This window comes from Trichoderma breve, chromosome 3 (genome assembly GCF_028502605.1).
Source record: "Trichoderma breve strain T069 chromosome 3, whole genome shotgun sequence".
Taxonomy (NCBI): Eukaryota; Fungi; Ascomycota; class Sordariomycetes; order Hypocreales; family Hypocreaceae; genus Trichoderma; species Trichoderma breve.
The window spans coordinates 1322757-1348572 of record NC_079234.1 but is presented as its reverse complement, the minus strand read 5'-3'; the positions used below and the strand labels follow the sequence as shown (position 1 = coordinate 1348572).

Sequence of the window (25816 nt, the reverse complement as noted above, 5' to 3'; positions counted from 1 at the left end):
CTACCAGTGTATGTAAGACAAGTACAAGTACGAGGCACCTCAGCAACATTAATAGCAGCGCGTTACGAAACCAGGTAGCGCTGCCTGCACTGCCGCCTGTGCAGAGTACGAGCGCCGAGAACCACGGTACGTACTGCAGCGCGGTTGATGATGGAAGAGGCTGAGATGACGACCACTTTTAATTTGATCCCCAGATGATGCTCGGCTTGTGAATCATCTGGCGGTCTGTTTCGAGTCTGCAAAGGGCCAAGGTACATGTACATGATATGCGTGCATTGAGGCTGTTTGCCGTTCAATTCATTTGCTAGGCCTAGGGAGTAGGGATAGATTCATTCCCCCAAGTACCTCATCCAGGACCTCATCCACCAAGGTCCAGACCTCACTCATCAGCTCTGCCTCAGCGCCACGAGGCTGTCCACAAGCCGCAGCAGCGTGCAAATTTCACGACATGACCTTATCTCATTAAGTAGGTAGGGCCTGTCTGAACGGAGCTCAGTACCTAGCGGTAGCACCAAGTGCTAACCTCCAATTCGTATCCACCCGTCCAATTTACTCTTGATTGGGATGACGATGCATGGCGTCTGGAGTCCCGACCTTAGACCTTAATATCAAGTCTGGTGCTCTGGTGCTCTGGATGATGTATCAGAATGGGCGCCAGTCCAGTACCGGTACTTCGTATTTGGTGCCACCAACCAGATGCGCGCTCTTTGTCTCTGCCAACAAAATCTCACCGCGGTGCTTGTCTGGTCTGGTCTGGTCCAGTGTCTTGTTTTCCCCCAGGTCAGACCGCTTCCCGAAGCCTAGGCAGGGTGACACGGCTTGTGTGCCTCCTGACACGGTGAATCCTGGTGGCAAAGTCCTACGCATCTAGGACTTGCACGCCGGAAGCTGTCATAATTTAGCAGCAAATGCACATTCACGCAGCTGTGGGAGCTGCTGCATTAGTGAACCAAGCTGATGCACCTCAAATTAAGCAATCACATGATCGACGTGCTCACCAGACGACGCATTTCCTTGTTTGGCGGCTGCTCTACGGAGTACTGTAATACTGTTGACTGCACAGCGCTCTCGCCATTGCTCCCGAGGATGACTGACGGTTCCGAGGCTTCCACGGAATCGACTCCTAGACATGTACGAGTACATTCATTCATTCACACGCTCATTGACCAGCATGCGTGGATGCCGCCAGCAGTGCATGCAGTCCCCTGTGTTTACATGTCATTCGTGGGCTGTATACATCTTTGTCAAGAACTCGTATCAGTCTCTGTGACGGTGCAAGCGCTGGGGCATTGCCGCCTCTGCAGCAACAAGCTGCGTGAGCTAAGAGGTCCGGTAGGCAGTTCTGTGATGTGAGACCTCATTGCACGGAGCATTCGTACACTCCGTGTTCCGTCACAGCGTCGTGTCACCACCAGTTCCGGCTCCTTACCCTGGGATACTAGTAGCCTCTCCTATTTTCTATTTCATTTTTTATCTTTATTTTTGCTTTTTTCTTGTTCATTCCGGCTCTCCTTTATTTCACGACTCTCGTCGCTCCATAACTCCGTGGCGCCGCTTGTAGCATCACAATGTTGTTTACCCATTGTTAGCGTGCTGCCAAGCGAAGTACCCCGTACTAAAGCGTTTAGGCCAGCACTCGACCTAAGCCTATTGCAGCCCACACTGTGTCGTGCATGCTTAAAGCTCAGTATGATGAGCACAGATTTGCGGGTGAACCGTACAGTGTGAAAACACATATCTCGCACCCACAGAGCGCTGGACCCTATCAGCTTATCAGTGCCGCACCGGTGTGTCCCGCGCTAGGCCAATTGCTGGGTCGAAGATTTTCCGAGCCATCTGGTCATCAGTCGATATCACCATCAATTGCAAGCGGTGCGGGCAGCGTCCATTTGCGGTCAATGGGCTGCGGTTTGGAATCTTGGACATCCCTCTGAATCTCTTCCTCTTCACCCACCATGCAGAAGCTGGCGAAGCGAGCGGCACAGGCCCAGCGCCAGGCATCCCGCCGCACGAGACTACAGATGGAGCAAGAAAATATCGACGGCAAGCTTCGAAGTCGACTGGCGCTGCGATCAGCCGTGGAGGAAGTCCGACAGAATCTCAAGGACGCGAGACAGGCCCGGAAAGAGGATTGGGAGCTGGGACCCCTGGCCCCTAAGCGAGATCTGGGCTTCAATGACTACGGCGCCTTCAAGGAGAACGTGCGACAGGACTGGTCAAACTATGGCCTGCACCAGCCAAACCCAAAGGTTGTTGAGCAGCGTTGCGCTTGGGCTGGAGGTGTCAAGCAGCTGAACCTTGCGCCTGGAGATCGAGTGGTGATTCAGGATGGTCCGGACAAGGGGAAGATTGATCGCATCAGATCGGTTCAGCCCCAGGTTGGAACTGTGACCCTGGAGCACCGTCATCAGGTATGTTGTGCTTGGAGATTCTTTACAGCATTTCACGCAATATTCGTACTAATCATGGACTTGTGCACAGGCTGTTGTCCAAGGCATGTTTGGCAACCCCAGTCGACCGCAGCCAATGCCGATATCCATCGGATCCGTCCGCCTGGTCTATCCCATTACGAACCCCGAGACAGGAGTCACCCGAGACGTCGTCATCAACCAGCTCAAGGCTGTGCCCCCGAACATGCAGTCCCGTAACATGTCTCTCGACCGATGGCAGTACGGAAAGAAGTGGGATCGCGTGGTCCCCGGACTCAATGTTGTCATCCCCTGGCCTCAAGTTGAAGTACCCGAGTTCGAAACCATGGCCGCAGACACTGTTCGAGAGCAAGTTGAGGACAGATCATTTTACTACGGCCTATTGTCACCACCGATGCCAGAGCAGGTTGTGGACGAGCTGAGAAACAAATTCTCTAAATTCAGAACACGACACGAGGCATGGTATATCGAAAAGAAGGAAACGGAGGAGGCTTTGAAGAAGGGACGACGAGAGGCTATCAAGGCTATGCAGACGCCATTGGATGAGTTCCACGAGAAGAACCGGGAAGCCCGCGCAGAGGCTGGAGAGCCAGAGCTCTCGGAGGAGCTGCTGGCCAAGATTGGCGAGTTCATGGCAAAGAAGAAGTCGACGGCTCTGGAAAATGCTGGCGCGGCGGAAGTGGCGGCAGCACCAGTTCCTCCACAAGACAATCCCAACGCGCCGTCACCAACTGCTAGTCCTTGAGGCATGTGGATGATGGTGAATGGGAAGGCGAAAAAGGAGGGATGAACAAAAACCCACGCCAACGGGACGAGCACCAATTGGCATGGCATGTGTAATTATATATACTAGACCTTGTGTGTACAAGCTGTACAGTACATTATGACGGAGCAAAAATGAAGACATTGACTCATCAACTCACGTATCCATCCATGAACTAAATCAATGTCATCTCTATGTGTAAGAAGGACGGGAGACTATCGTCCTGCGTGCTATAAACTAAAGATAAGCATCAGAGCAATTGATAATTGCCCTCAATCTCTTGGCTCCACCCACCCTCTATCTGATCAACCCCTCCCCCGCCTAAAGCGTTGGCTATTCACTAAGGCGCAACGAACATGACGTTCTCTCAGCCTGTTATTTTATATCCCAGCCTCGTTTCTTTTTCGCTCTTTTTCTCATCTCATTTCAGTCCTCCTCTTTTTCAGTAAATCACAACAGGCTATAAGATAGAACAGAAACGTCATCGCCCAACATGTCGCATTCTCACGACGGTGTTTCGCATTCCCACGGCGGCGTGTCTGCGCAAGAGCACGGCCACTCTCACGAGATTCTCGATGGTCCCGGCAGCTACATAGGCCGTGAGATGCCCATCGTCGAGGGCCGCACCTGGTCAGATCGCGCATTCACAATTGGAATCGGCGGGTAAGTTACAGTAATCCCCAGTCCTAGCTTCACGCCTTTTCAACCTCAGTACATGTAATGTAGATAACTAATCCGAGAGACATCTTTAGCCCTGTTGGTTCAGGTAAGACAGCCCTGATGCTGGCGCTGTGCCTCGCCCTCCGAGAGAAATACTCTCTCGCCGCCGTCACAAACGACATCTTCACTAGAGAAGATGCCGAATTCCTCACTCGCCACGCTGCTCTCCCCCCGCAGCGCATCCGTGCCATTGAAACCGGTGGCTGCCCTCACGCCGCCGTCCGCGAGGATATCTCTGCCAACCTTGCCGCCCTGGAGGATCTCCACGCCGAGTTCGATTCAGATCTGTTGCTCATCGAGTCGGGAGGCGACAACCTGGCCGCCAACTACAGCCGCGAGCTTGCTGACTTTATCATCTATGTCATTGACGTGAGTGGCGGCGACAAGGTGCCTAGGAAAGGTGGCCCTGGTATCACACAGAGTGATCTGCTGGTGGTGAACAAGACGGATTTGGCGGAGGCTGTGGGTGCTGATTTGGGCGTTATGGAGAGGGATGCGAGAAAGATGCGGGAGGGAGGACCTACGGTGTTCGCGCAGGTGAAGAAGGATGTTGGTGTGGATCACATTGTGAATCTCATTTTGAGCGCGTGGAAGGCGAGTGGTGCCGAGGAGGAGAGGAGGAGTCGTGGAGGGCCGAGGCCGACGGAGGGTATTGAGGGGCTGAAGAAGGAGGCATAGAAGACAGGATGATATCAAACAGCAACAAGGAAATTGGCCAATTTTGCTCACAGATATTACAGTTGTAGCTGTTTGTGATTGTTGATCTTGACCATCACTGCTGGGACTGTTCGTATATCGTTCTAACATTGTGTGCCTGCGAGCAGCTGGTGCCAACCGACGCCGATTAATATTAACATTGGCAACATGGCAACACGTTTGCTCGATATTGGACTCTGTTCTGACACTACCTCTCCAATTAGTTGAACGGCAGATCATTTCACCGCCAAAGGTCTCTCCAACTCGAGAAAAGGGAACTGCTTCCATTCATTTTATACTCTCCTCAAACATTCTCCCCCACCTCCATCTCTCTCAAACACTCAACCAGAAACTCAACCAAACACTCAATCAAACACTCAACCAGAAATCAACCAAACACTCAACCAAACACTCGACCAGAAACTCGATCAAACACTCAACCAAGGTATTCATCCATCTACAGCCAACCGAGATTCTTCATCAAGCTCACATGATTGTGTCTAGAATCATCATCAAACCAGCCTCCCCATCTCGACATCTCCCATCAGCTACGCAAGATGCAGTCGCGCGCTCCTGAATTTATGGACTTGCCTTCCGAGGTTAGGATTCTAATTTGGATGTATGCCTTACGGCCACTGGATTCTTCTATCCCTGGCGTCCACTTCTTCTCCTTGGTTCACAAAGGAGATGGCGACCAGGCAGCAAGAATCAGTACGCGATGTAAAGGCTGCGGTAACGGATATTGTTCCGGCTATCACCTTGCTGCACCCAAGCTTGATCCCAGCAAAGGAAGCCATTCATGGACCAGCAATAACCCATCTACGTATCTCTGGGACTTTGGCATGTGGACCGCGTGCAAAGAGTCCAGGCAGGTTATCAAGGCACATTACAAGACACGAGGTTGGACTATAACGCGCCCAGAGTCTCGCACATGGTCTTGCAGATGGTCTCGCCGTGATACTCGACCTCCCGCTCCGATCATCTTACAAAGTAATGATCGGGAATGGAACTTTGTTTTTGATCCAAAGCGGGACCTTGTTTGTCTACAAGCGTTTGATCTAAATACGATCCACTGGTGGGCCAGTATGGACAGAAACCAGATTTGCTTCGGTGATAATAGCGCAAGCTTCTTTAACTTCAGCAACGTTGCGATAGCGTATGATCCAAGTTGGAACAACTTCGATGAGAACATCGATCGGTGTGATCTCCGCAGTCTCTACAAAGAGCCAAGCGCCCGAGGGTTTTTCCTACGCACTATTGCCACTATCGACGAGGATTCTCGCCTTTATGGACACTACATTAAAAACAGAACTTTTTGGCTCATCGACTACAATCTAAAACAAATCCGCGGCGTTAAAAGGAAAAAGGGGAGAAAAGTATTTTACAGCAACAACCAGACTTTTGTGGAGGTCGACCGGTACATATCCAGACGTAACTTTTCGTCTGAATACAGCTCGGCGCCGGAATTTCTCAGTAGCCTCTATAGGCTGCTTCGTGGCACCAATATCAGTCACTGTGTGCATCACATAAATGGCGCAGGCAGATGCTATTTGTGCGGTGATAATCGATCTTATCATCATGGGCTTCCGTATGTCCATGGCGAGATTCGTGTGTTGATGTGCGAAGAGAGCACATGAGAACTTGTGGTTGAGATCAAGATGATCTCGGGATAATAATGTCTCATTTGGAAGAGGAAAGAAAGCTTTGAATTGCCGCAATGGAATTTGCTTCACATATATACCTTGGGAATTTATACTGGGCTGCTCGTCGTACGCGTCTACTCAATAGCTCTTTCGTTGTGCTCAAAGGAGTCACGCATTCTTTTCTTGCTTAGGCTGATAGGGCTCACTTGCTCAAAGAAGAGAAAACTCTTCAGATTTAGGGAAATATTTACACGTTCTATCGATTATTGTTCTCATGGTGACTCAGAATGCGGTTGTACTAACCTGGGCAAGTGGCCAAGAGACGCATACACTTATTCCCTGGAAGCCTCGCATACTAGAACCTGAAGATGGCACTCAAAGGCACCTTAACAGCCCTATTATTTTTATGTTATGCTTGACTAAATGTTTTATGACCAAACGGCTAGGTTCTGGTGTCGGCTGTCGAATCTCCTGCTGCATCCATAGGTAATACACTCCACCACCTAAACTCTATAGGCAAGAGATTAGAAAGTAATCTATGCTAATAAATTGGAATGCGAGATACACATAATCTCTCCTGTCTTCCAACGACCTTGTAGCAGTTAATATTTATCTCCCTCTACGTTTTCGAACAGACACTTTGTGAAATCGTCAGGCATGTTCTATTCTGAGTCTAGTATATCTAATGGTTGTATATACGCATGTGTAATATGTACAGAGGTCAAGTCAGCTTAAGCCTTCTTTGTTTTAGAACCCGGGACAGGATTTAAGTCCATCCATCATGTTGAACTCTCGTTCCACTGTATGTGTACCGTTTGAGGCAATCAAGTCATATGTTCGGATGTACGTGCCAGCTTGGTTGTTCGGAAAATCTTGGGGAATGACTCCCGTGGCAATGGAGGCGTTGTAGAGAGTGTATCCTGATCCACTGATGGGTCCAGCCTTGACAAAGTCGAGGGGAACAGACCCAACGGCAGGAGTTAGAGACAATAGGGGTTCTGGGACATGCACGATGGCCTTTAGTGTGTTGAGATAGGAGTCGTCGCGAATCTATTCCATAGTGTTAGATGATATTCCCAAACGCCGGGCGAGAGTGGGTGAGCTTACCGCAACAGTCAAGTTCATTAGTCCCTCAGTGTGTGTCTCGGTGCACGAGAGCTGCGGTTGCGTGAGAAGAGTGTCATCGAATGGGAATCCATGGCCGCCATTTGTATGAAGAGTGCTGTTAGTCACTCCGTTGATGTTGTCGATAACCTCGACGTCAAATCCGGAGATGCCCTGAGCAAGAGGCACCTCAACCGTGAAGGGATACGTCCAGAAGGTAAGCGGCGGGTTTCCGTACATGACGTGGCCGGAAGCGAATGCTGCGATGTTGTTGCTAACAGTGCAAGGCTTAGCCGGTGTGCATGTCACTCCGGCACGAGGATGAATGTGAAGCTTGATGGAGCGGTTGGGGTTGGCTTCGACAGAACCAATAAGCTGCGGTGAACTCCGTTAGTGAATCTTATTTTATGCATCATCTGTGAAGAAAAAAGAACTAACTCGGATGTAGCCAGTCAAGGTCATCGTTCCATTAGAGTTGACGGTAGCAAACAGACGCGATGGCTTCACAGGATAAGGCTGGAGAGGCTCGGTAAGAGTCACACCCTTGGGAACTGTGTTAATCATTCGCTCGAGCAGATCTTGGCACGTCTTGTAGAAGTAAGCGGGAGAAGTTGCCATGCGCCCAATTTCGATGCCTCCATCTGAAGCAAAGATTCGCCCATCGGATCTAGTGGTCTCATTGTGGCCAAAGGCGAGGGGGTTCTGTGTGACGTTGTTCACATATTGCACAGCACTTGCTTCATATTAGCTGGGAGTCTTTCTCAAGCAAGTGCTGATATCTTACACGGTGTTGTCGAAGGCAGTGAATCCTGAGTTGGTCGTGTCAAATGTCTGTGTGTTGTCATCCGTGGCCTGCGCGTAACCATTAGCCCATCTTCGATTTCGAGTAGGCAGCCCCCAGTCCCATAGCCATGTTGACGTAACCAAAAGAGCATCTTACCGGGTCATTTACGACGTCGACAATCTCCGGAAAGTCCACCCCGTGAACTCCTCCAAGGGTATGACCGCACGCAACGAGCCCGATCATTTCCTGTGGAGTGAATCCCTGTTTCTGGAAGCTGGTAATGTGTTCATCCAAGGGCTGTTCTGGTCTGGGCACGCCTGTCGGACCCGGGCCAGTGGCATCAATTCTACCGGCTCTGAAAGGAATCTCAACGCTTCCATTTGAGCAACCATTTGCCGCAAACAGTGCCCCCATAGCAATAAGATCCGCCATCGACGACCGCGGTGTCAGAAAGGCAGCCAGGTTCATCAGCGTCTCGTTGAATCCAATACCCGGGTTCTCGTCACGGTTGACTTCAAATCCAATCGACGCGTCGATACCTCCTATTCCATTCTCAACATCCGCAGTTGCCATGTCGTGATATGCTGTACGCAGCCATTCTGCGGCGCCGTTGCGGCCGGTGCCAAAGGTAACCTTCTCGCAGGGGACAATAAAGGTTGCAGGAGAGTTGCCGGAGTTGAAGCCCTGTTGCTCAAAGAGCATAGTCTCCAGCAGATCAGTTTTGGATGGCCAGATTTGTTCCTTCTCGGCATATGCTGAGCCAGCTACCAAGCCGAGCTTAGCGACAGCAGAGAGGAAACGATTTGACAACACCATGGTGACAGTTTAGAAGCGTGTTACACCTATGGAATTTTCGTGAGCTAGGAGTTTGTCGCCCCTGTTACGGAGGTTTCAACAACACAGAGGCATCTTATATAGAATCCACCTGTCGCATATGGTACGACGCCGGAACTGAGAGCAACGTTGTGCCCATGTTCTTGGCCAAAGCCCGTCCCTGGTTCCTGAAGGCAAGCATTCCCAAATTTTGGTCACCTTCCTCTTAAGACGTACTGGGAGCGCATTGAATAAGATATACCCTGAATCGCGGACGTAATATAAAGAGCAAAGAAAGTCTCCCGTGGTTGCAAAATTGGCATCCTCCTGTGTATAATTCGGCAAATGCCATTGGGTGCCTCGCGCAGCGGTCAGCCCGTAGCGCTGGCAATCATGCAAGGGCCAATACGACCTGCCTATAAAGCAAGATCTATGGTTCAAGTAAGGACAAGGCAAGTGCGTGTTATAAACAAGGGACTGCTGTAAGCTAGGATCCCTCTGATCTGAAAAACTTAGAGTTGGGTGAGATTTTAGCATACGGGGCTCTTAAGAAGAGAATTATAGTGGTTCAACGATCCACCATTGCCTTGTGAACTCTCGCCCGGCTTCCGGATGCATCGAACCATATTTGCTTGGGCATCGAGAAGTCAGCGTCTGGCTAGCCTTTACTGGCATGTGTGAAGCTGACACTTGGGGATCCCGTCAGTCCGTATTCCCGAATAAATCGACCGTATAAATAACCAGTTGCTATCTACGGCATAGGAATGGCACAGCGTACGTAAGATGAGCAGCATTGAACTCGGATACGAAATACGCTTTGCGTGTTTATCACAACTCTCATAATCTCATCCTATCCAAACGGATTTCCGGCAATGTGCCTTGTGCGGAATTTCGGCTTTTATTATTCAACACTCAACTAGGGATGATACAGGGGACGCATGTCAAGAAAGACGTGTTAGCAGAGTGCCTATCTCACGGACAAGGTTGAAGAACATGTACAGGAGCGGTTTAATTTGAAGACATCTATTTTGTATTTTGAACGAGACTTCTAATGCTATAAAGTTAAATTCCCCCCCTTGTCCCGGATGCGCCGCAGGGCGACGGCCAGGGCAAGACTTCAAGATCTGAGATACACCTAAACAGCCGGGAGTACCCGTGTGGCGCAGATAAACTTCATGGTAACAGAAAGCTAGACGAACCGCATTAGATTCATCTAGAATCTCACAGTACCTAGGTAGGTTGAATTCTTGGACGTCATAACATCCTGAAGATGCTGGAGGACCGATTACTCGATTATTCGATTTATGAGTTCTCTGTTGTCGCCTTGAGCAATTTTGTCATTTGTCTGTAGTTAATCAAATCTATGGTGGTGTTGCCAACTACATGTACTTAGAGGAATGGAAGATCAACGTTGAGCATCGTCATGAAGCGGTGATACAGATCTCAATTGATGAACAAATCATCAGCTATTTTCGCAACCAGATTTCTCGAAAAGCAAACAATTACAATATTTCTTGGCCTCCAAATGTCGAATGAGATGTACGAGCAGTTACTATTGTGGCTGTTCAACACTAAGGGTTTGTTAGATCTTCACTGCGCCTTGAGAAACAAATAGTCCTGCTCAGTGGGATGCATCGCCGGCGGCAATAAGCCAATAAAAGTCCAGCATCGGCTCCGCCGCGCTGCGCATGATGCCCATCATACAAGTAGGCCTCCCAAAGACTTGGTTGGGCAGAAAATAAGCCGTAAGGCACACTTGTTGGTTGACCCAATCATATTTGGTCGCAGCCTGGTGTCACGATCGAGATTTGCATCGATTGACGAGAGAGGGCAGCAGATTTATATGCATCATTACTCGTGCATTAAAGATATATATATATCCCTGCTGTGTTATGAATAGCCACGAAGACGCATCAACGAGCATGAACGACAGCATCGACAATAACTTAAATCGCAAGTCAGGATTTCGACATCCCACTATCCAAAGTGCAACAGAAACTCGACTACTGCAGATATCACGAAACCCTACGGATCAAAGTTGGCAATACGATTTAGTTGTGGTATCGCTGGAAGACTTGTCTTCTACCTCTTATAGAGCTCTATCTTATACATGGGGTAAGGCGACTTCAGCAGATGACCTCCGATCAATACGAGTCGGCAATCAGGAGTTCTTTGTGCGACAGAACCTCTTCGACTTTCTTGCTTCAGCAACAGCCAAGGAAGAATGTGGACTTTTCTTCGTCGACGCCGTGTGCATAAATCAGCTCGATTATGACGAGCGGCAAGCGCAAGTTCAAGCAATGGCTTTGGTCTACAGCCGCGCAACATGCGTCATTTCCTGGCTTGGAACATTGCCACAGGAGTATGACGAGGGCTGTCGAGCTCTGAGCCAAGCATCAGAAGTGTCTTGTGCAAGGTGGTCAGAAAGAGAATGGAAAGCGCTCAAGTATCTCAGCTATGCGCCGTATTGGACACGTGTCTGGGTTGTACAGGAGGTTTTGCTGGCTTCTCACTTGACGATATGGTGCGGGCCTTTTACATTCTCACCCACGCTCCTGGGCAGGACACCACAGGTCAGAGAAGCTGTTTACACGAAATTTAGTGCAGACGGCAGGCCAAGTGTTTCGAGAAGCGATACAAGCCGACTACGCTGCCCATCAGAGGCCATTCTTGCGCACAGAATGAGACTTGTTCCCCGGATGAAGAAGGACACTGCTCCGGAAGGATGTGCTATTGGGACTCTGGAAGACATGGTGTCTGATCTTCAAAAGCCTTCAATGAGCTTTGAACCATATCAGTCTCGGGTTTCGGATGAGCTCCATAGCATCATGCGCAAATTCGGCCGCCTACAATGCACAGACATACGAGACCGGTTATACGGCTTCATCGGTCTACTTGATGAGAGGAGCCGCCAAAAGTTGAATCCAGATTACAACAGGAGTGTTGAGTATGCCTTTTATCAGGCGCTGAAATTTGGATTGTCGGAGCTATGCCCAGGCTATGGCGTCTCTGCTCGGGGACTTGGGGACTCCTGGATTTCGTATTTCTGCGAGGTACGAGACGCTTTCAATATGGGGGATGAAATCAGCGTACGGATATTCCGCCAAGTATATCGCGAACTCGATTTCAAGACACGAATGGAGGATGTCCTCTTTCAGGAACAGTGGGATATCAACTATGGCTGGAGAGGGGCGGATGCCGTTCACTATCGCGCCTTTACTCATATGATCATCGATGATGAACTGGACGATGACGCATTTTCGGATGCTGATAGACCGCTGTTGCTTAGGTTTCACAACAAACAACGGCATTTATTGGAGAAGATGTGAGTTTTTCTCTTCTGGACGATTGAAGATGTACATTTACTGACCCAATTTCTTAGATCAATGAAGATTCGACGGAGACCGAAGGCTTCATATAGTAGGTTACTAACGTGAAAAGGATTTTGATACCCATTAGAAGTAGAATAGCGACAAAGTTAGATTCCGATGCTCCAGTAGCGTTAATGTGGGTTGAGTGAAGTCGGCTCGTCTAAAAGGAACGCGATAGCTCGGAAGAAACATGCTTACCAACGGACACTAAGGCTGGAGCATAAAACCTTGAACATGCCAGGCGAAAATAGTAAACTTCTACGCAGAGCATCAGGTGAGTCATGAGACAAGAAAAGGATAACTTCCTACTATGACTAGGTAGCCTACCAAGTGGAGGTCCGAAACCGTAAAATAAATAAGTGCATGCATTCAGCAATAGCAATACCCAATCAGCTTGATACTAAGCACTAGAAAAATACAGTTATAATAGCAGGCATTAAAGAAATATAGCTGTAGTAGCAGTTATTAAAGAAATATAGCTATAGTAGCAGATATTTAAAGAAGGCGTATAACTCAACGCATAGGTGTTCGAAATCTTCTCAGTCTCGGCTTTTCTGTCCTCCGCTTGCCTGCGCTTAAACTATCGTTTACTAGCAGACAGCCACAAAAGCCAGACCGCAACGCCACCACCAAAAGGGCCATAGACTCTGTGCATTTTTCTTATACTTTGGAGGCCAGGAATCTCTCGACTATAAAATAAACAAAACAACCCTTCCAAAGGCTACATCTTGTTACGTCAAATGTCATAACGAATATTGCAAACCACAACGTCCTCTCGATTATACACGCATTGAACACTTATATGAAAGCAACTAACAAAGAGTGTCAATATGGAATTGGAAATTGAAGAACTCACTGTCACACTGGGATCGACTCAATTAGAAAGAATCGGCCAAGGCCACTGCGGGACTGTGTGGGCAGTTCGTTGTTCGGATTGTGCTGGGCATCATCACATGGCCATGAAGCGTGAGGATGGCGCCCCTGGGAGATCAATCACTCTCGAATACCAAATGCATCAAAAAATACTAAAAGCTTCCCTATCATCTCGATTTACCTCTTTCGCCATACCTGGATCCTTTGGATACTTGGCTTCTCAGGACAGCGCGACTTGGTCCGGCATTCTTCCAAGGCTGCCTGAGAACTACACAGGATGCAACGCCATTATTAGCGAGAAGATTATGCCAGTTTCAACTTCCATTAGGAGGCTTCTTGTGCAAAATCTTCGACCTGATGTCAACGTGGAAGAGGTCATAACCAGCCAGAGCAACGAGCATTGTCTCATTCGACCGTATCTTGGTCGCCGAAGATACCGTCGCAGTGAGGCCGAGGCAGTTACGGGACAGCCAAGACAACGATTACGAGCATTTAGTCTGCGAAATTTCCCATTACATTTGGACCAGATGGAACAACTTGGGATTGATGCACGAGATTATGCAATAGGAATGGCAGATGCTCTTGCTCTCCTGCACTGGATTGCCAAGGTAGACGGCAATGATGTCGAATTTGTGCTCGCACAGCCTCGAAACCAATCCGATACTGCCTCAACTCAGGGTCAGCTCGATGAGCGACGCTCGAATAATAGCAGCATACTAGGTCCTCATGAATTGTGGATATTGGATTTTGACTTCTGCAGAGATTTGACCCTCGATGAAAAAGGCATTGAGCAAGCCTGTAAGGCGTTTTGGCGCAACGATCCATTTTATCCGCGACCTGGTAGTTCGAATACAGAGAACCAGAGGCTTTGGACAATATTTGAAGAGCGATTCATGGTCTCAAGCGCTGAGGTGTTGAGATCCGAGCCGGGCCAGATTAAACAGCTCCCCAAACTTCTTATAGAGAGGATCAAACAGGCAAAAGCAACTATGGCGATTGGTAGCAATTAGGCAAGAGCGCTTAGGGGAACTATGAGGCATCCGTGATTTATAACAATAGCAAGATTTGCATAGAAATACGTTCATTCTTTTACATTTAGTAGCCATAAGATCAACTGCTCCAGGAACAAGGGCGTGCATAAATAAAGAGCAACATCTTGCTGCTCAACTGCATCCATTCCATTGTCCGATTGGCCCAAAACAAACCCCGGTTCTCAGATGCGACCACCGTCTTAAGCGAGTTTGCTGTTGACAAAGGAGAGAGCCTGCTGCCCGTACTCTTGACCATAACCTTGGTGAGTGTTTGCATTGTTTCCATTGCAGCAGTAGGGGTCTGAAGCATCGCAGTACGACTTGACCTTTGATCCACTGGGGCAGACAAAGCCAGAAGGGCGGGCAGCAAACTGATACACGACACATTAGAGACAGCACTTGTAAGAAGACAATCTTTTGAAAGAGTTCGAATACGTACACCCTGGGCTTGGCAAGATCCAACATTGTACGCCAGTCCACGGACATAGCGAGGGTCTCCCATGAAGATTGCGGCCCGGATAGCACTGACTGCTCCCGCAGAGAGAGGGACAGCAGTGTTTGGGTAGCCATTTCCAGGGTCACCTCCTCCACATAGCGCGTCATCCATGATTTGGCCACCCTGTGCAACATGTAAGTACATGTATTTCATTCCGTCAATACACTCAAGGGACACAGACCTGCGAGTATCCAACTAACACAAGCTTTGTGTTGGGGCATTGGTTGTGATAGTTGTTCACTGCCTGGACAACAGCATTGATGCCAGCCACCACAGAGTTAGCATAGCTAATACCACCGCATTGGCTCTGACCACCGCAAGCTGGGTAGTTGATGGCCTCAGCTGTCGTGCCGGGATGAGAGTTGACAATGAGGTTCACAACAGTACCAGAAGAGCCATATCCTGGTGGTGCTGTGGTTTCACGGGCGCCGAAAACGTGGATTCCGGGGCATTGACGCTTCTCCAACTCTACTGGGCTGGCCGTGGCGAGAAGAGCCTGGCTCAACAAGAAAGTAATGGTGCTTTTGACTGATGGCATTTTATCTTGAGGGGAAGTTCTTTATGGGTGTAAGTCAATTGCGTGGGTTGAATGAATGGTAAGATGCTGGTTGTTCAAAGACATGACTTTGCCTAGAGAAATTGGGAGATTATATAGAAACGAGTACTTGTATAGAGAGGTAATTTGATGATATTGATGATCATTTTTATTCACAGTGTCAAGGTGTTTGTCTTCACCAGCCGCTTATTCCACTTCCATGCCAAAGCCCCAATTCGTTCTAGTTACCGTTGTATTCCTTTTCCCCAGCCGGCCGTCCAGATGATGCTGAGGTTTAGGCTAAATCAGTTCCATTGCAGCCATGAACACCGATTGGATGCTCTATTATTATTCATTGCTAGCGAAACGTGTCTGGCATTCTCATCACTGCACATGGGATAATATGTTAACGGAGATCGTCAGTTAGCTTGTCATCGTATGTACCAAAATTGTCAGAAATCTCACATAAATTGTTTTGCCCAAACCCTTTGGACCGAGGAGCCGACATGCAGTATCTCAATTACGCGGCTCCTTGGACAAAGGTCAGTTTCCTCTTTTGCCGGGCTCAACCGCATATTCGTGGGTCATTGTACGACCCCAATCTTCTGCATGGAGAATGCGTAATGCTTGATACGACCAGCGGGTAAGTTGCTCAGTCATACGAACCAGGCTTGACTTTGCCCTAAATAGTCACACTTGCTATGCCGTAGCCATAATCTTAGGTAGTTACCATTTCATAGACTGCCAGAGTTAAAGGTTCGACAGAAGTATCGTTCTTCGCTCGCAACAACTCACAGATCACTTTCTCATAAATTTAGACGCCCTTTAGCTACGGCCCATTCTTAAACATTAGCTATATGAGGCAAGATCAATGTTGATTAGGTGTCCATTTGCCAAGATTTCTTATATTAATATGTTAACTTTAAAAAAAGCCCTATGTGCCGGTTAATCTGCATCCAACATTCTAGCCTTCTCTCCCCATACCTCCATACTGTCCAATTGCAGGTCATCTCATGCAAGTGTTACTAAATAGACCGAGAAACGGGGGCGGAAAGGCGTTTCAACCCCACACTGGGGTCGGATGCTTATTGTGAGTGAGGGTGCATAGAGATACCATGATGCAACCTTTCGGTATATTTTTCAACGTGGGAGCATTAGTTCTTGGGCATCTAATTGGTAGGCTAATTGCAATTACTTAGCCGGACGCACCCCAGATCTGCAAGGTCAGTCGCGACCACCCGAAGCCTGACTTAAGGTTTGAATGACTGGACATTAGAGCGCGGATGTGAATCTTGCTTGATTCGCTGTAGATGACTTGGCATGAAACGTGATTATTAACTTCATCTGGAAATGCCATTGAACCGGCATTTGTGAAGTTTAGGCAATATTCTTGCCTCTTTTATTGACAACAAATGAAGAGCCGGGCCCACAAACCTTTACTGGTCATTACGAGTACACCGACTCTACTTTACCGTCATTTCCGATGTGTGATTCAACCTGGATGCGAACACAAGTATTCGCGAGAACTCCTTGTGACTCCATTGTATTTCTGTTCGTATCTAGTTATGCGCTGAGATTTCACGTGTCGATGCAAAAATTGCCAATCATCCTATGTCACTGCTCTATCCGTCTTCAGATGAATGAGATCTCCGCGAAAAGTAGCATTTGCCATAAAGAACTGCTTATCCAGGGTAGAGGCTTGGTCTCCTGTGACGTCCTTTCGTTGATGCTATAACGATAGCTGCCTCGCCATAAACATAGTATAAAATTCTTGTTTCGATAGAATAATGAGCAAGATTGAAGCCAATTTGTTCTAGCTAGTGTGATACGCCTGATTTCATTGTTTGTTTCGCATGGGGATGTACTGATGTGTTTCATTCTTTGTGCTCACTTGAAGTATAAATTAGGCAATTTAGAGTCAAGAGGTGATCGTAGTCCGACAAGACATTCATCTACACCAAAAGAAGTGATTCCACATGGGCTGATCATCAAAACTTAACGGCCAACACAATTTAATAAAACAAAACATATCCTGAGTGATTGATCCAGTTTCAGTCTCGCAATTCGCAACACTCCTTTCTTCTAGATTTCCATGAATATTGTTCGGTGTGCAGCAGGGCTCTATAAGTGCAAATATTTTGGTTAGCCAATCAACAGGACCCATGGCGCAACGGTAGCGCGTCAGATTCCAGCTCGGAATCTCCTGAAGGTTATCCGTTCGAATCGGGTTGGGTTCAATACCCTTCAACTTCTCTTTTTGCTTCTGCCGCCATTTGTTTGGAGTGCTTCAGTTTCTTTCATTGAAAATTGACCATGTGAGACTTCTTTGTCCTCGCATAATAATTTTTCTTCAAATAATTTTCATCACATGTTATTCGACACATAACGAATTGCCAATCGTTGCTCCACCACTCTCGTCAGTCAAAGGAAAGAATAAACGGACGCAAAGAACGGATACGTTGCAACTCAATCAAGACAGGTGAATTCTAAGCGAAAGAACCATCATCTCCTGGTTCGACTTATATTCTACCAACATGCTTCCTTATACCATAGCCTTTTGTCCAAGCCTTCCGCTTTGGTCTATGAGTCTAGGTTCAATGCGTGATTACGGAACTTGCTCCCAAGACACAAATCTTAGTCAAAAACAACGCCGTTCCTCAGCGTCCCAATGCCAGAAATGTTTACCTCCATTTGAGTTCCTGGCTGCAGCCATTTGGGTGGGTTGAAGCCTACACCCACTCCTAATTGAGAACCAAGAGTTAGTTGATATGTAAAATGCGTTACCTGGGTATCACATAAGACTCACCACCAGGCGTTCCAGTCATGATAACGCTTCCGGCCTCAAGTGTTGTTCCTTGACTTAGATAGCTTACAAGCTCAGCGCAGTCAAATAAAAGGTCGGAAACTCCTTCATCTTGGCGGACTTCTCCATCGACAATCGTCTTCAATTGAAGCTTTGATGGATCGCCAATCAGCTCAGAAGACACCAAGCAAGGGCCTAACGGAGCGTAGGTATCGAATCCTTTGCTGAAGCCCCACTGAGGTACAGGACCTGCCAGAGTTTTGTCTCGCTGCAGCTTGCGTGACGAAATATCGTTGCCGCAAGTATACGCTGCGATGTAAGAAAGTGCATCTTCTCGAGATACGTTCTTGGCTGGCTTTCCAATCACAAAACAAAGCTCGCCCTCGTAATCTGCCTGTTCATCTTGCGCAATCTTTGGAATATGGACGAGTTCATCATGGCCGATGACACAAGTTGATGGCTTGAAGAAAATGAAAGGGTATGGTGGAACTGTTCTGTTGGCTTCTCTAACTGTGAAATAAGTCAGCTTCTGGTTTTGGAAACGTACATATAGCCACTGACTGTGTTTGGCATAATTAAGCCCTACGCATCTCAGTACTGGCACTTCATTTTGCGCAAGCGGTCCAAGCAGTTTCTTGACTGTGACAACTTCTTCAGTCACTTTAGTCTCTCCTGTGGTATCGTATATGTCATCCCCGACAATGATCTTGGCCTTTAGTTTCGTTTCTTCTGTGGTAGAGCCTATATCAAAATTTGGCGATGGGAGGATGGGCTCTCCACGAAGAATCCGACCATCGGTCGCCACGAAGCGAATGAGACGCTGCCAAACAACCTTCATCTTCGTAGATTTAGATACAAGTATACAATGCTAACTAATCAAGCTATTCGATGACGGAGATTAATTTAAATCATTGTTTATTTCATGAAACACTACTACTAACAATCCGGGGATCTGGGGACGGTATCCGAATGGGTTCGATGAGTGTAAGCCACATTCCGGGGATGTTTCGGACGCGTTTCCGGCGGGGGCAGTTAACATGAACTTTCGGGTTTATTTGCCTTTACACGGCTTTAGAGCCTGGGGTGGCGCTAGATATGCGATCTTCTTGCATAAGGTGCTTAGTCCCAAGTCCCGATCGTTTGGTTAGTTGACGCCGTCATAAGATCTTTCTATGACAGCTTTAATCCTCATCAAATACTTATAAGCTTCTATCAAATCGCACAACTTCATTATTTATTTGAACCGTCTTAACTTTACCAACACATGCAAACCTCTGTAAAATAGCATCATTTGCTAGCATTATCTGACTTGTCACCATGACCGTGAAGGGGAAGCTGCCTTCTCCATCAGCGACAGTTGACGTTTCTGCGCTCCCCACTGGCAAACTCTACTTACCCGATCGATGGCTCTTTGAAGATGGCGACAGTGATATGCGGAAAGCAAGACAATTCTCTCCCGATTTTAGCTTCCTAATTAGTCATCCATCTGGCGAACACATTCTGTTCGATCTTGGAATGAGAAAAGTGTGTTATTATTATTAGTCTTTCCATGAAGCGGTGCTGCCGTACTGACAGCTCCTCCATGATAGGAACTAGAGAACAATCCGGACGTCATCCGGGCTGACTATCCTTACATTTCACCAGTCGTACCAAAAGATGCCACCGATCTTCTTGATGAAGGCCCGGTAAAATCTTCTGATATCTCAACTGTTGTGTTTTCACACCTTCACTTTGACCACACCGGAGATCCAGCCAAGTTTTCTCATGCCACTTTTGTGACTGGCCCAGGATCTTCTGCGGCAACCACTCCAGGATATCCTAGAGCAGCTAAATCGCCATTTTTATCTGTCGTCATTGAACACAAAAAGTATCGAGAGCTTTCATTTGAGACAGATCCGTGGGTTCCGATCGGACCCTTTGAGCGCGCATACGATTATTTTTCCGATGGTTCATTCTACCTTCTTGACACACCTGGTCATATGCCTGGCCATCTAGGTGCATTGGCACACACAGATACGGATGAATGGGTGTTCTTGGGTGGTGATTGTTGCCATCATCGCGCATTGCTAGTAGGAGCGCGACCAGTCAGTACCACTGTTGGTCCAAATGGGACACCAAGCTTTCATAAAGATCCCCTAACGGCAATCTCTACTATTGCGAAAGTAAATTTGTTACAGAGCCGGGGGGATGTAATGGCTGCATTGGCTCACGATGCTATTTTGGAAGGACTGATGCCTCTATATCCGGAGAAGCTCAATGGATGGAAAGGAGCGCAGTGGAAACAGGATATAGATGACATAGTTGAGCAGATGTACTCCTAGCAGGTCGGGGATAAGAAGTACACTAGACTACCAAGGTATATCATGTTCTAACAAATCAAGTTGACTTCTATCAAGCTAATTTGGAAATAATCAGAGTGACCTTCTTCATCGGAGGGCGTCCTAGATGTGATAGTCTTGTAAGGAAATGGCTAGGAAGAGTGCGTGCGCTGTTATGGCCGCCGAACTTGGTTGGCGCGTTCTGCTGTATTAATCGGCCCTTGTAGTATCGAGCTGTTAAAAAGCACGTCGGACTTGTTTTTAATTGCTGTATATGCCTAGCACCGTAAGATAGTGATTTAAAAAGCCATTTAGTATTTTAATAAAAGTACTCATTGGTACCTATACCTAACGCATATTAGATAGTCGTCCTCCTATTCTTAGACTGATGATTGCGGAGATTCCCCAACCCTAACTCCGAATACCGTAGGGGCAATTCCCGACCAGACATTTTAATTTACACTTTCGATACATGTTCTCAACATGAACAATCTGAAGCAAATGGCAGGAACAAAATTCTATTTCGTCGATGGCGCTCAAACCAACAGAGCGGCCAAGAAGCTGGCCCGGAGCCATGTCATGATGGGCAAGAATGCTGGCAAGAAATTCCACCGGCGATCGAGGCTCCAACTCGCACCGCCAAGGGTCAATGCCGGTGAACGAGCAATCATCTTGCGGCGGGATCTGGACAAATCGCAAAAAGAGTTCCATTACAGCGATGAAGAATACGCTAAGCTTATGGCCATCATGGAATATCCTCGCAATGCAATATTGGCAGGTCTGCCGGTGAACATCACGAATCATTCAATGGAAATAATGAACGAGTGTGAGGCTCTACCATTCGTTGCGACTTCTTATAACCCGACTTTTAAAGCCACTGCTGATAACTCATACCAGATTTTACCCGCATCATGAATAGGTTGTATCGCTTTAATCCATGGCTTTCAATGGATGAGGTTAGGAGAATGTGGCTCCCTCTCATTTTTGCCAATCAACCGGGTATGTTTGAGCGTGTCTGCCGAAGCCATGCCATCACTCTAACCTATCATAATCTTCAGCTTACCATTGCAACATCGCCTTAATGCAAACGTGCAACGAGATTTACTCCGACAATGGAGACTCCTCGCCCAAAGCATTATACCATTTATCAGAGACGTTCAATTATGTTACGAATCTACTTGCCGGCCCCAATGCCCTATCAGATGCTGCAATCATGATCGTGGTGACTCTTGTCAGTCAAGAGCTGATCAGAAAGGGATACGGGAACCTCAGAGTCCATCTCGACGGCCTGCAGAGAATGATTCAGCTTCGTGGTGGCTTGCCCAAACTTGAAGGAAGTGTTGGACTATTAATGAAACTATGCAAGTAAGTCCCGATATCATAATAATACAACCGCTCGTGTAGCTACTCTAGCTTACATGCAGTCTCAAAGAGTGGACATTATGCTTGCAATTCAGCATGGTGGGCCGCCCTTATTCTTCAGAGATAGCATGGCGAAAGTACGAGATATCCTGGCGCGGAAAAAGATAGACTTCAATGTCAATGCTGCCAGATTGTGCCCGCAGCACGATTTGCTAGAACCATATCTTCACGACATATTGGCGGATATGATGGGGGCGACGTCGCTGTTCAACAATGGTGTGAAACTCGATTTGGAAACTCTTCAAGAGATGATATTCTCGATCGGATATCGCCTCACAAAGTTCCGCCCTTTAGAAGAAGAACGAAGGCTATGGCAGCTACAAGACGCCTATCACACCGGCCTGACAATATTGACAATGACTATCTTTCTACATGGTGGACGCCGCCAAATCTTGGACTACGAGCGCTTAGATTGTCGATTGAAGGACATCCTTGACAGTGATCTAGAAGATTACCATCCTGAACTCGCCCTCTGGCTTTTAATTCTTGGTGGTGTTTGGGTGTCAGATGGCTACGATGAGCACTGGCTTCCACCAATGATACGGCCAATGGCAATGAGACTTAATATTCACAACTGGGATGAAGCATACACCATCCTTGGTCGTTTCCCCTGGATTCACGCCCTGCACGATGGCCCAGGCCATGCATTATGGGATCAAGCACATTAAAACGAGCTAATTCCCAGAGGGATAATGTTGTGAATCCTAGTATTTCATCTTCAATTGTACTAAGCCTCTCTTTACTCGACTCTATGGACAAGGAGCCCAAAAGACCATAATCTTGAATAACCTCACCAAGAGAACTTTTCCTTCACCAGATCTTCCGATAGCGCCCAGAGCCTCTCGGCCTCACTGCTGGATACAGCAAGGGGGTGTGCGGCATTACTAATTTGACAATCCACCAGGAACGATCCGTAATTCTCTTTGCCATCGACGGTCTCGCCAGCTTTCAGTTTGGGGTCTAAGGCAGCTACCAGCGAAGTTGAAGCCCCCGAGCCGAGGGTTTGGTAGAGGAACATGCCTTTTGCTCTCATGACGTCCAAGGCTGCCCGTTGTTCCTCAGTAAAGGCCCTGCCCAAATCCGTTGGCATGACACCAGGATGCACGGCCAAGGAGAGGATACCATACTTCTCGTACAGTCTCTTGGTTGCTCCGATGCTGAAAAGCACATTGGCTACTTTACTGCGGTTGTAGCCATCGATAGGCACGTATGCTTTATCTTCACAGTCCTTAAACCCCCATGCCTCTAGGATCGGATAGGGCGGCTGTTCTACTTCGGGCAGCTCTTTGTTTGGCTTGTCAAAATTGATGTCACTCCAACGCATAGTCGCAACGGTAGGCGACAGGGAAGTGACGTTGACAATTCGAGTGGTTCCCTTGGGCTTGCCCTCGGCTGACTTGATCAGCTTTGGCATGATCAGGCATGTGAACAGCCAATGTCCGATGTGGTTAGTCGCAAAATGCATCTCCAGTCCGTCAACACTAAGTGTTCGCTCTGGGGGGCACATCACGCCGGCGCTATTCACCAAGATATCAATAGCAGGCACATCAGACCAGGCCAAGACCTCCGCAGCTGCTGCACGAACAGACTTTTGGCTGGAAAGATCAACCTTTAGCGCACGACAGTTGACATCGGGGAAGTCCTGCTTGATAGCATCGATGCACTCTTGGATTCTATCCACGTTGCGTCCAGCTAGGATCAGACAAGCTGGGGACTGAGAGGCCTTTATAACTTGTTAATCAGCAAAACAGACCGAAACCTGACACATGATATAGCAACTTACAAAAGCGTGGCAAGTAGAGAACCCAATTCCATTACGATTGGCGCCAGTAACTATGATGGTTTTATTGCGGATTCCATCCGAGAAAGCCTTGGCCACGTCGAGACCCTCGGTCTCCTTGCTGAACTCTGGGTGTGATGTAGCCATTTTGTAAGAAGAAGTTGAAAAATTGCAGAGATTGGTTGGCAGGAACAATGAAATGCACTTGAAGACTGAGGAGATTGCGTTGTGTTTCTTGAATGAAGAATGCCAGAACAACTCCAGGCATTTTATATTCTGTTGAGGCGGACTTGTCCTCTGTTGATTACCTCGTTGGCTTTCGACTACGGCCTTGACAGCGAATAAGAGACTCGATGCCTAATTCGGAAGAGAAGGACATTATACACAAACTCCGCAAATTGATACTTGTTGTATATTGTAAACTCCTTGATTCTCCGCGGTGCAGTCTGTGAGCCAATGAGAGACTTGTTGCCTAATGTGGTACAGCGGCACCGCCAAACCTATGAACAGCCAATAAGAGATTAATTTCCTAATTCGGGCTTCGCGACACAGTCGTATTGCTAGGCGTATTGCTAGGGCTGTGTCGTGTCATGCGCTGTAGTTCCGCTCCTCCTTTTAGTTACTTATTGCGAACCTCGGCCATATGGCTGTATAAAATAAATGAGTTTTTTTTAGAAAAGCAACTCCATAATCTATTGTCCTTACGATGTATAGTATGGGTATGCATCTGCCAAACTCCGCAGTATACAGCTATATTATCGCATTGGCCAATCAAGTCGCTGCTTCAAAAACTTTGTTCCATACAAGTAATTAGTCAAGAATTGGCTTGCATAAACTCGGTACTGGAAAGTGAGAACTTGTACATTTCACAATTAATTTGACAGGTAAGCGCAAGAATTCAAGAAAAATGCAAAACTTGATTTAGACATGATCTATGAGGCTAATGATGCTAGGTCCAAGATCTCACAGAGAAAAAAGAAAAATCCGGTGCTTGCGATCTTCTGACTCAGGGTAGAATGTTCAGTTACAAAGCATCAGCCCATTCGAGCGCGATGGTGGGCTCGAGGCGCTGCATGTAGTCGGGGTCGGTGTGGACGTTCCTGACAACTCCCTTTGTGTCGACTAGGAGAGTGGTGGGAACAGGGACAGCTCTTGAGTCGTCGCCATTGCGAGCCTTCAGGTCAACGGAAAAGGCGTCCAAGACAGTCTGGACAACCTGGGGCTGGTCCCAGACGATGCCGAGCTGGCGAGCGAACTTGTTGCCAACATCGGACAAGACCTCGAACTTGAGCTCGTTCTTCTCAGTAGTTGTCAGAGAGGTGTTGGGAAGTTCAGGAGAGATGGCAACGACGGTGACACCCTTGGCCTTGAAGGCATCCAAGTGCGTTTGCAGAGAGCGCAGAGCCAGATTGCAGAAGGGGCACCAGTCACCACGGTAAAAGGTAATCAGGATGGGGCCCTTGGCGAGGAGGCTCTCGCTGGTGACCTCCTGGCCGAGGGCATTGGGAAGCTTAAAGCTGGGGAGAGTTGTTCCGGCCTGGATAGCAGCGCTCTTGTCGAAGGTGGACTTGATCCCGTCAATGGACTCCTTGATGGCGGCGTAGATAGGAGCAGGGGCGTTGTCGATAACACCTTGGTGAGTGGCGGACAACTGAGCAGCAAGGGTAGCCATTTTTGGATGTTTGAAGTAAGAGATGAAGGATAAAAGTGAAGAAATTGTTGTAGTTGTTGAGGGTGTTGTAGTAGAGTGTTTTCTAAGATGTGTTGTATGTGTGTGTGATGATATCGAAACAAAACTTCAACTTCCACGACAACATTTCCATCAATATATACATCTTTTGCCATTGATAGATTGAAATAAAATGGTATGTTATTCGAATTTGTCAGGAAGCGCTTCGTAATGCACATTGGTGAATATCGTGCTGTTTCTGTTTCCGGTCACTGTTGTGGATCGATGAGAAATGCCCACAAGCCCATTCCTTCGATATTTGGCTTACAACTCACTTACACGGATAGCGCTTAGCTCTGTAGTACGACGTCACTGGACTATTGTCTGCAGCCCAGTTTTCTATAGGCCAACTCGTTTGCTAAAGAATCTAGCGCGAGGTAAGTTTTTGCGAAGCGGATTCTATTGGTGGAAGACCAGAAACCTTGCCACTTTCAGCCGTCGCAAAAACTTGCGCCGTCTAGGGGGTTTTAGTGAGTTACAATGTCTGATTGGCTAGAAAACTACGG

At 47.7% G+C, this 25816-nt stretch overlaps 11 protein-coding genes across 11 annotated transcripts; 6 read left to right on the top strand and 5 right to left on the bottom strand.

Annotated features, from left to right (window-relative positions):
- Positions 1-1955: 1955 nt before the first annotated feature.
- On the top strand, positions 1956-3174 carry T069G_04842 (uncharacterized protein; the record flags this gene model as incomplete). Its single annotated transcript, XM_056172052.1, has 2 exons — positions 1956-2411; positions 2482-3174. The coding sequence occupies 2 exons, from the start codon at positions 1956-1958 to the stop codon at positions 3172-3174; spliced, it is 1149 nt and encodes a 382-aa protein (XP_056028910.1).
- Positions 3175-3685: 511 nt separating this feature from the next.
- On the top strand, positions 3686-4590 carry T069G_04841 (cobW/HypB/UreG, nucleotide-binding domain-containing protein; the record flags this gene model as incomplete). The annotated part of the gene is made up of 2 exons (XM_056172051.1): positions 3686-3855; positions 3945-4590. 2 exons carry the CDS (start codon positions 3686-3688, stop codon positions 4588-4590), a joined length of 816 nt encoding a protein of 271 aa, XP_056028909.1.
- A 2408-nt stretch (positions 4591-6998) lies between these two features.
- On the bottom strand, positions 6999-8955 carry T069G_04840 (peroxidase domain-containing protein; the record flags this gene model as incomplete). Its single annotated transcript, XM_056172050.1, has 5 exons — positions 6999-7301; positions 7359-7730; positions 7794-8088; positions 8140-8207; positions 8308-8955. 5 exons carry the CDS (start codon positions 8953-8955, stop codon positions 6999-7001), a joined length of 1686 nt encoding a protein of 561 aa, XP_056028908.1.
- A 1919-nt stretch (positions 8956-10874) lies between these two features.
- Positions 10875-12281, top strand: T069G_04839 (heterokaryon incompatibility protein (HET) domain-containing protein; the record flags this gene model as incomplete). The annotated part of the gene is made up of 1 exon (XM_056172049.1): positions 10875-12281. The coding sequence occupies one exon, from the start codon at positions 10875-10877 to the stop codon at positions 12279-12281; it is 1407 nt and encodes a 468-aa protein (XP_056028907.1).
- Positions 12282-13153: 872 nt separating this feature from the next.
- T069G_04838 (zinc finger protein domain-containing protein) lies at positions 13154-14206 on the top strand (the record flags this gene model as incomplete). Its single annotated transcript, XM_056172048.1, has 1 exon — positions 13154-14206. One exon carries the CDS (start codon positions 13154-13156, stop codon positions 14204-14206), a length of 1053 nt encoding a protein of 350 aa, XP_056028906.1.
- A 221-nt stretch (positions 14207-14427) lies between these two features.
- Positions 14428-15261, bottom strand: T069G_04837 (cutinase domain-containing protein; the record flags this gene model as incomplete). The annotated part of the gene is made up of 4 exons (XM_056172047.1): positions 14428-14598; positions 14667-14846; positions 14905-15065; positions 15111-15261. 4 exons carry the CDS (start codon positions 15259-15261, stop codon positions 14428-14430), a joined length of 663 nt encoding a protein of 220 aa, XP_056028905.1.
- A 2631-nt stretch (positions 15262-17892) lies between these two features.
- Positions 17893-18899, bottom strand: T069G_04836 (fumarylacetoacetate (FAA) hydrolase family domain-containing protein; the record flags this gene model as incomplete). The annotated part of the gene is made up of 3 exons (XM_056172046.1): positions 17893-17999; positions 18065-18571; positions 18623-18899. The coding sequence occupies 3 exons, from the start codon at positions 18897-18899 to the stop codon at positions 17893-17895; spliced, it is 891 nt and encodes a 296-aa protein (XP_056028904.1).
- Positions 18900-19378: 479 nt separating this feature from the next.
- Positions 19379-20382, top strand: T069G_04835 (metallo-beta-lactamase superfamily domain-containing protein; the record flags this gene model as incomplete). Its single annotated transcript, XM_056172045.1, has 2 exons — positions 19379-19585; positions 19651-20382. 2 exons carry the CDS (start codon positions 19379-19381, stop codon positions 20380-20382), a joined length of 939 nt encoding a protein of 312 aa, XP_056028903.1.
- A 480-nt stretch (positions 20383-20862) lies between these two features.
- Positions 20863-22469, top strand: T069G_04834 (uncharacterized protein; the record flags this gene model as incomplete). Its single annotated transcript, XM_056172044.1, has 4 exons — positions 20863-21205; positions 21277-21378; positions 21438-21744; positions 21812-22469. 4 exons carry the CDS (start codon positions 20863-20865, stop codon positions 22467-22469), a joined length of 1410 nt encoding a protein of 469 aa, XP_056028902.1.
- Positions 22470-22591: 122 nt separating this feature from the next.
- Positions 22592-23728, bottom strand: T069G_04833 (short chain dehydrogenase domain-containing protein; the record flags this gene model as incomplete). The annotated part of the gene is made up of 4 exons (XM_056172043.1): positions 22592-22655; positions 22710-23046; positions 23116-23524; positions 23585-23728. The coding sequence occupies 4 exons, from the start codon at positions 23726-23728 to the stop codon at positions 22592-22594; spliced, it is 954 nt and encodes a 317-aa protein (XP_056028901.1).
- An 877-nt stretch (positions 23729-24605) lies between these two features.
- T069G_04832 (ahpC/TSA family domain-containing protein) lies at positions 24606-25253 on the bottom strand (the record flags this gene model as incomplete). Its single annotated transcript, XM_056172042.1, has 1 exon — positions 24606-25253. One exon carries the CDS (start codon positions 25251-25253, stop codon positions 24606-24608), a length of 648 nt encoding a protein of 215 aa, XP_056028900.1.
- Positions 25254-25816: the final 563 nt, after the last annotated feature.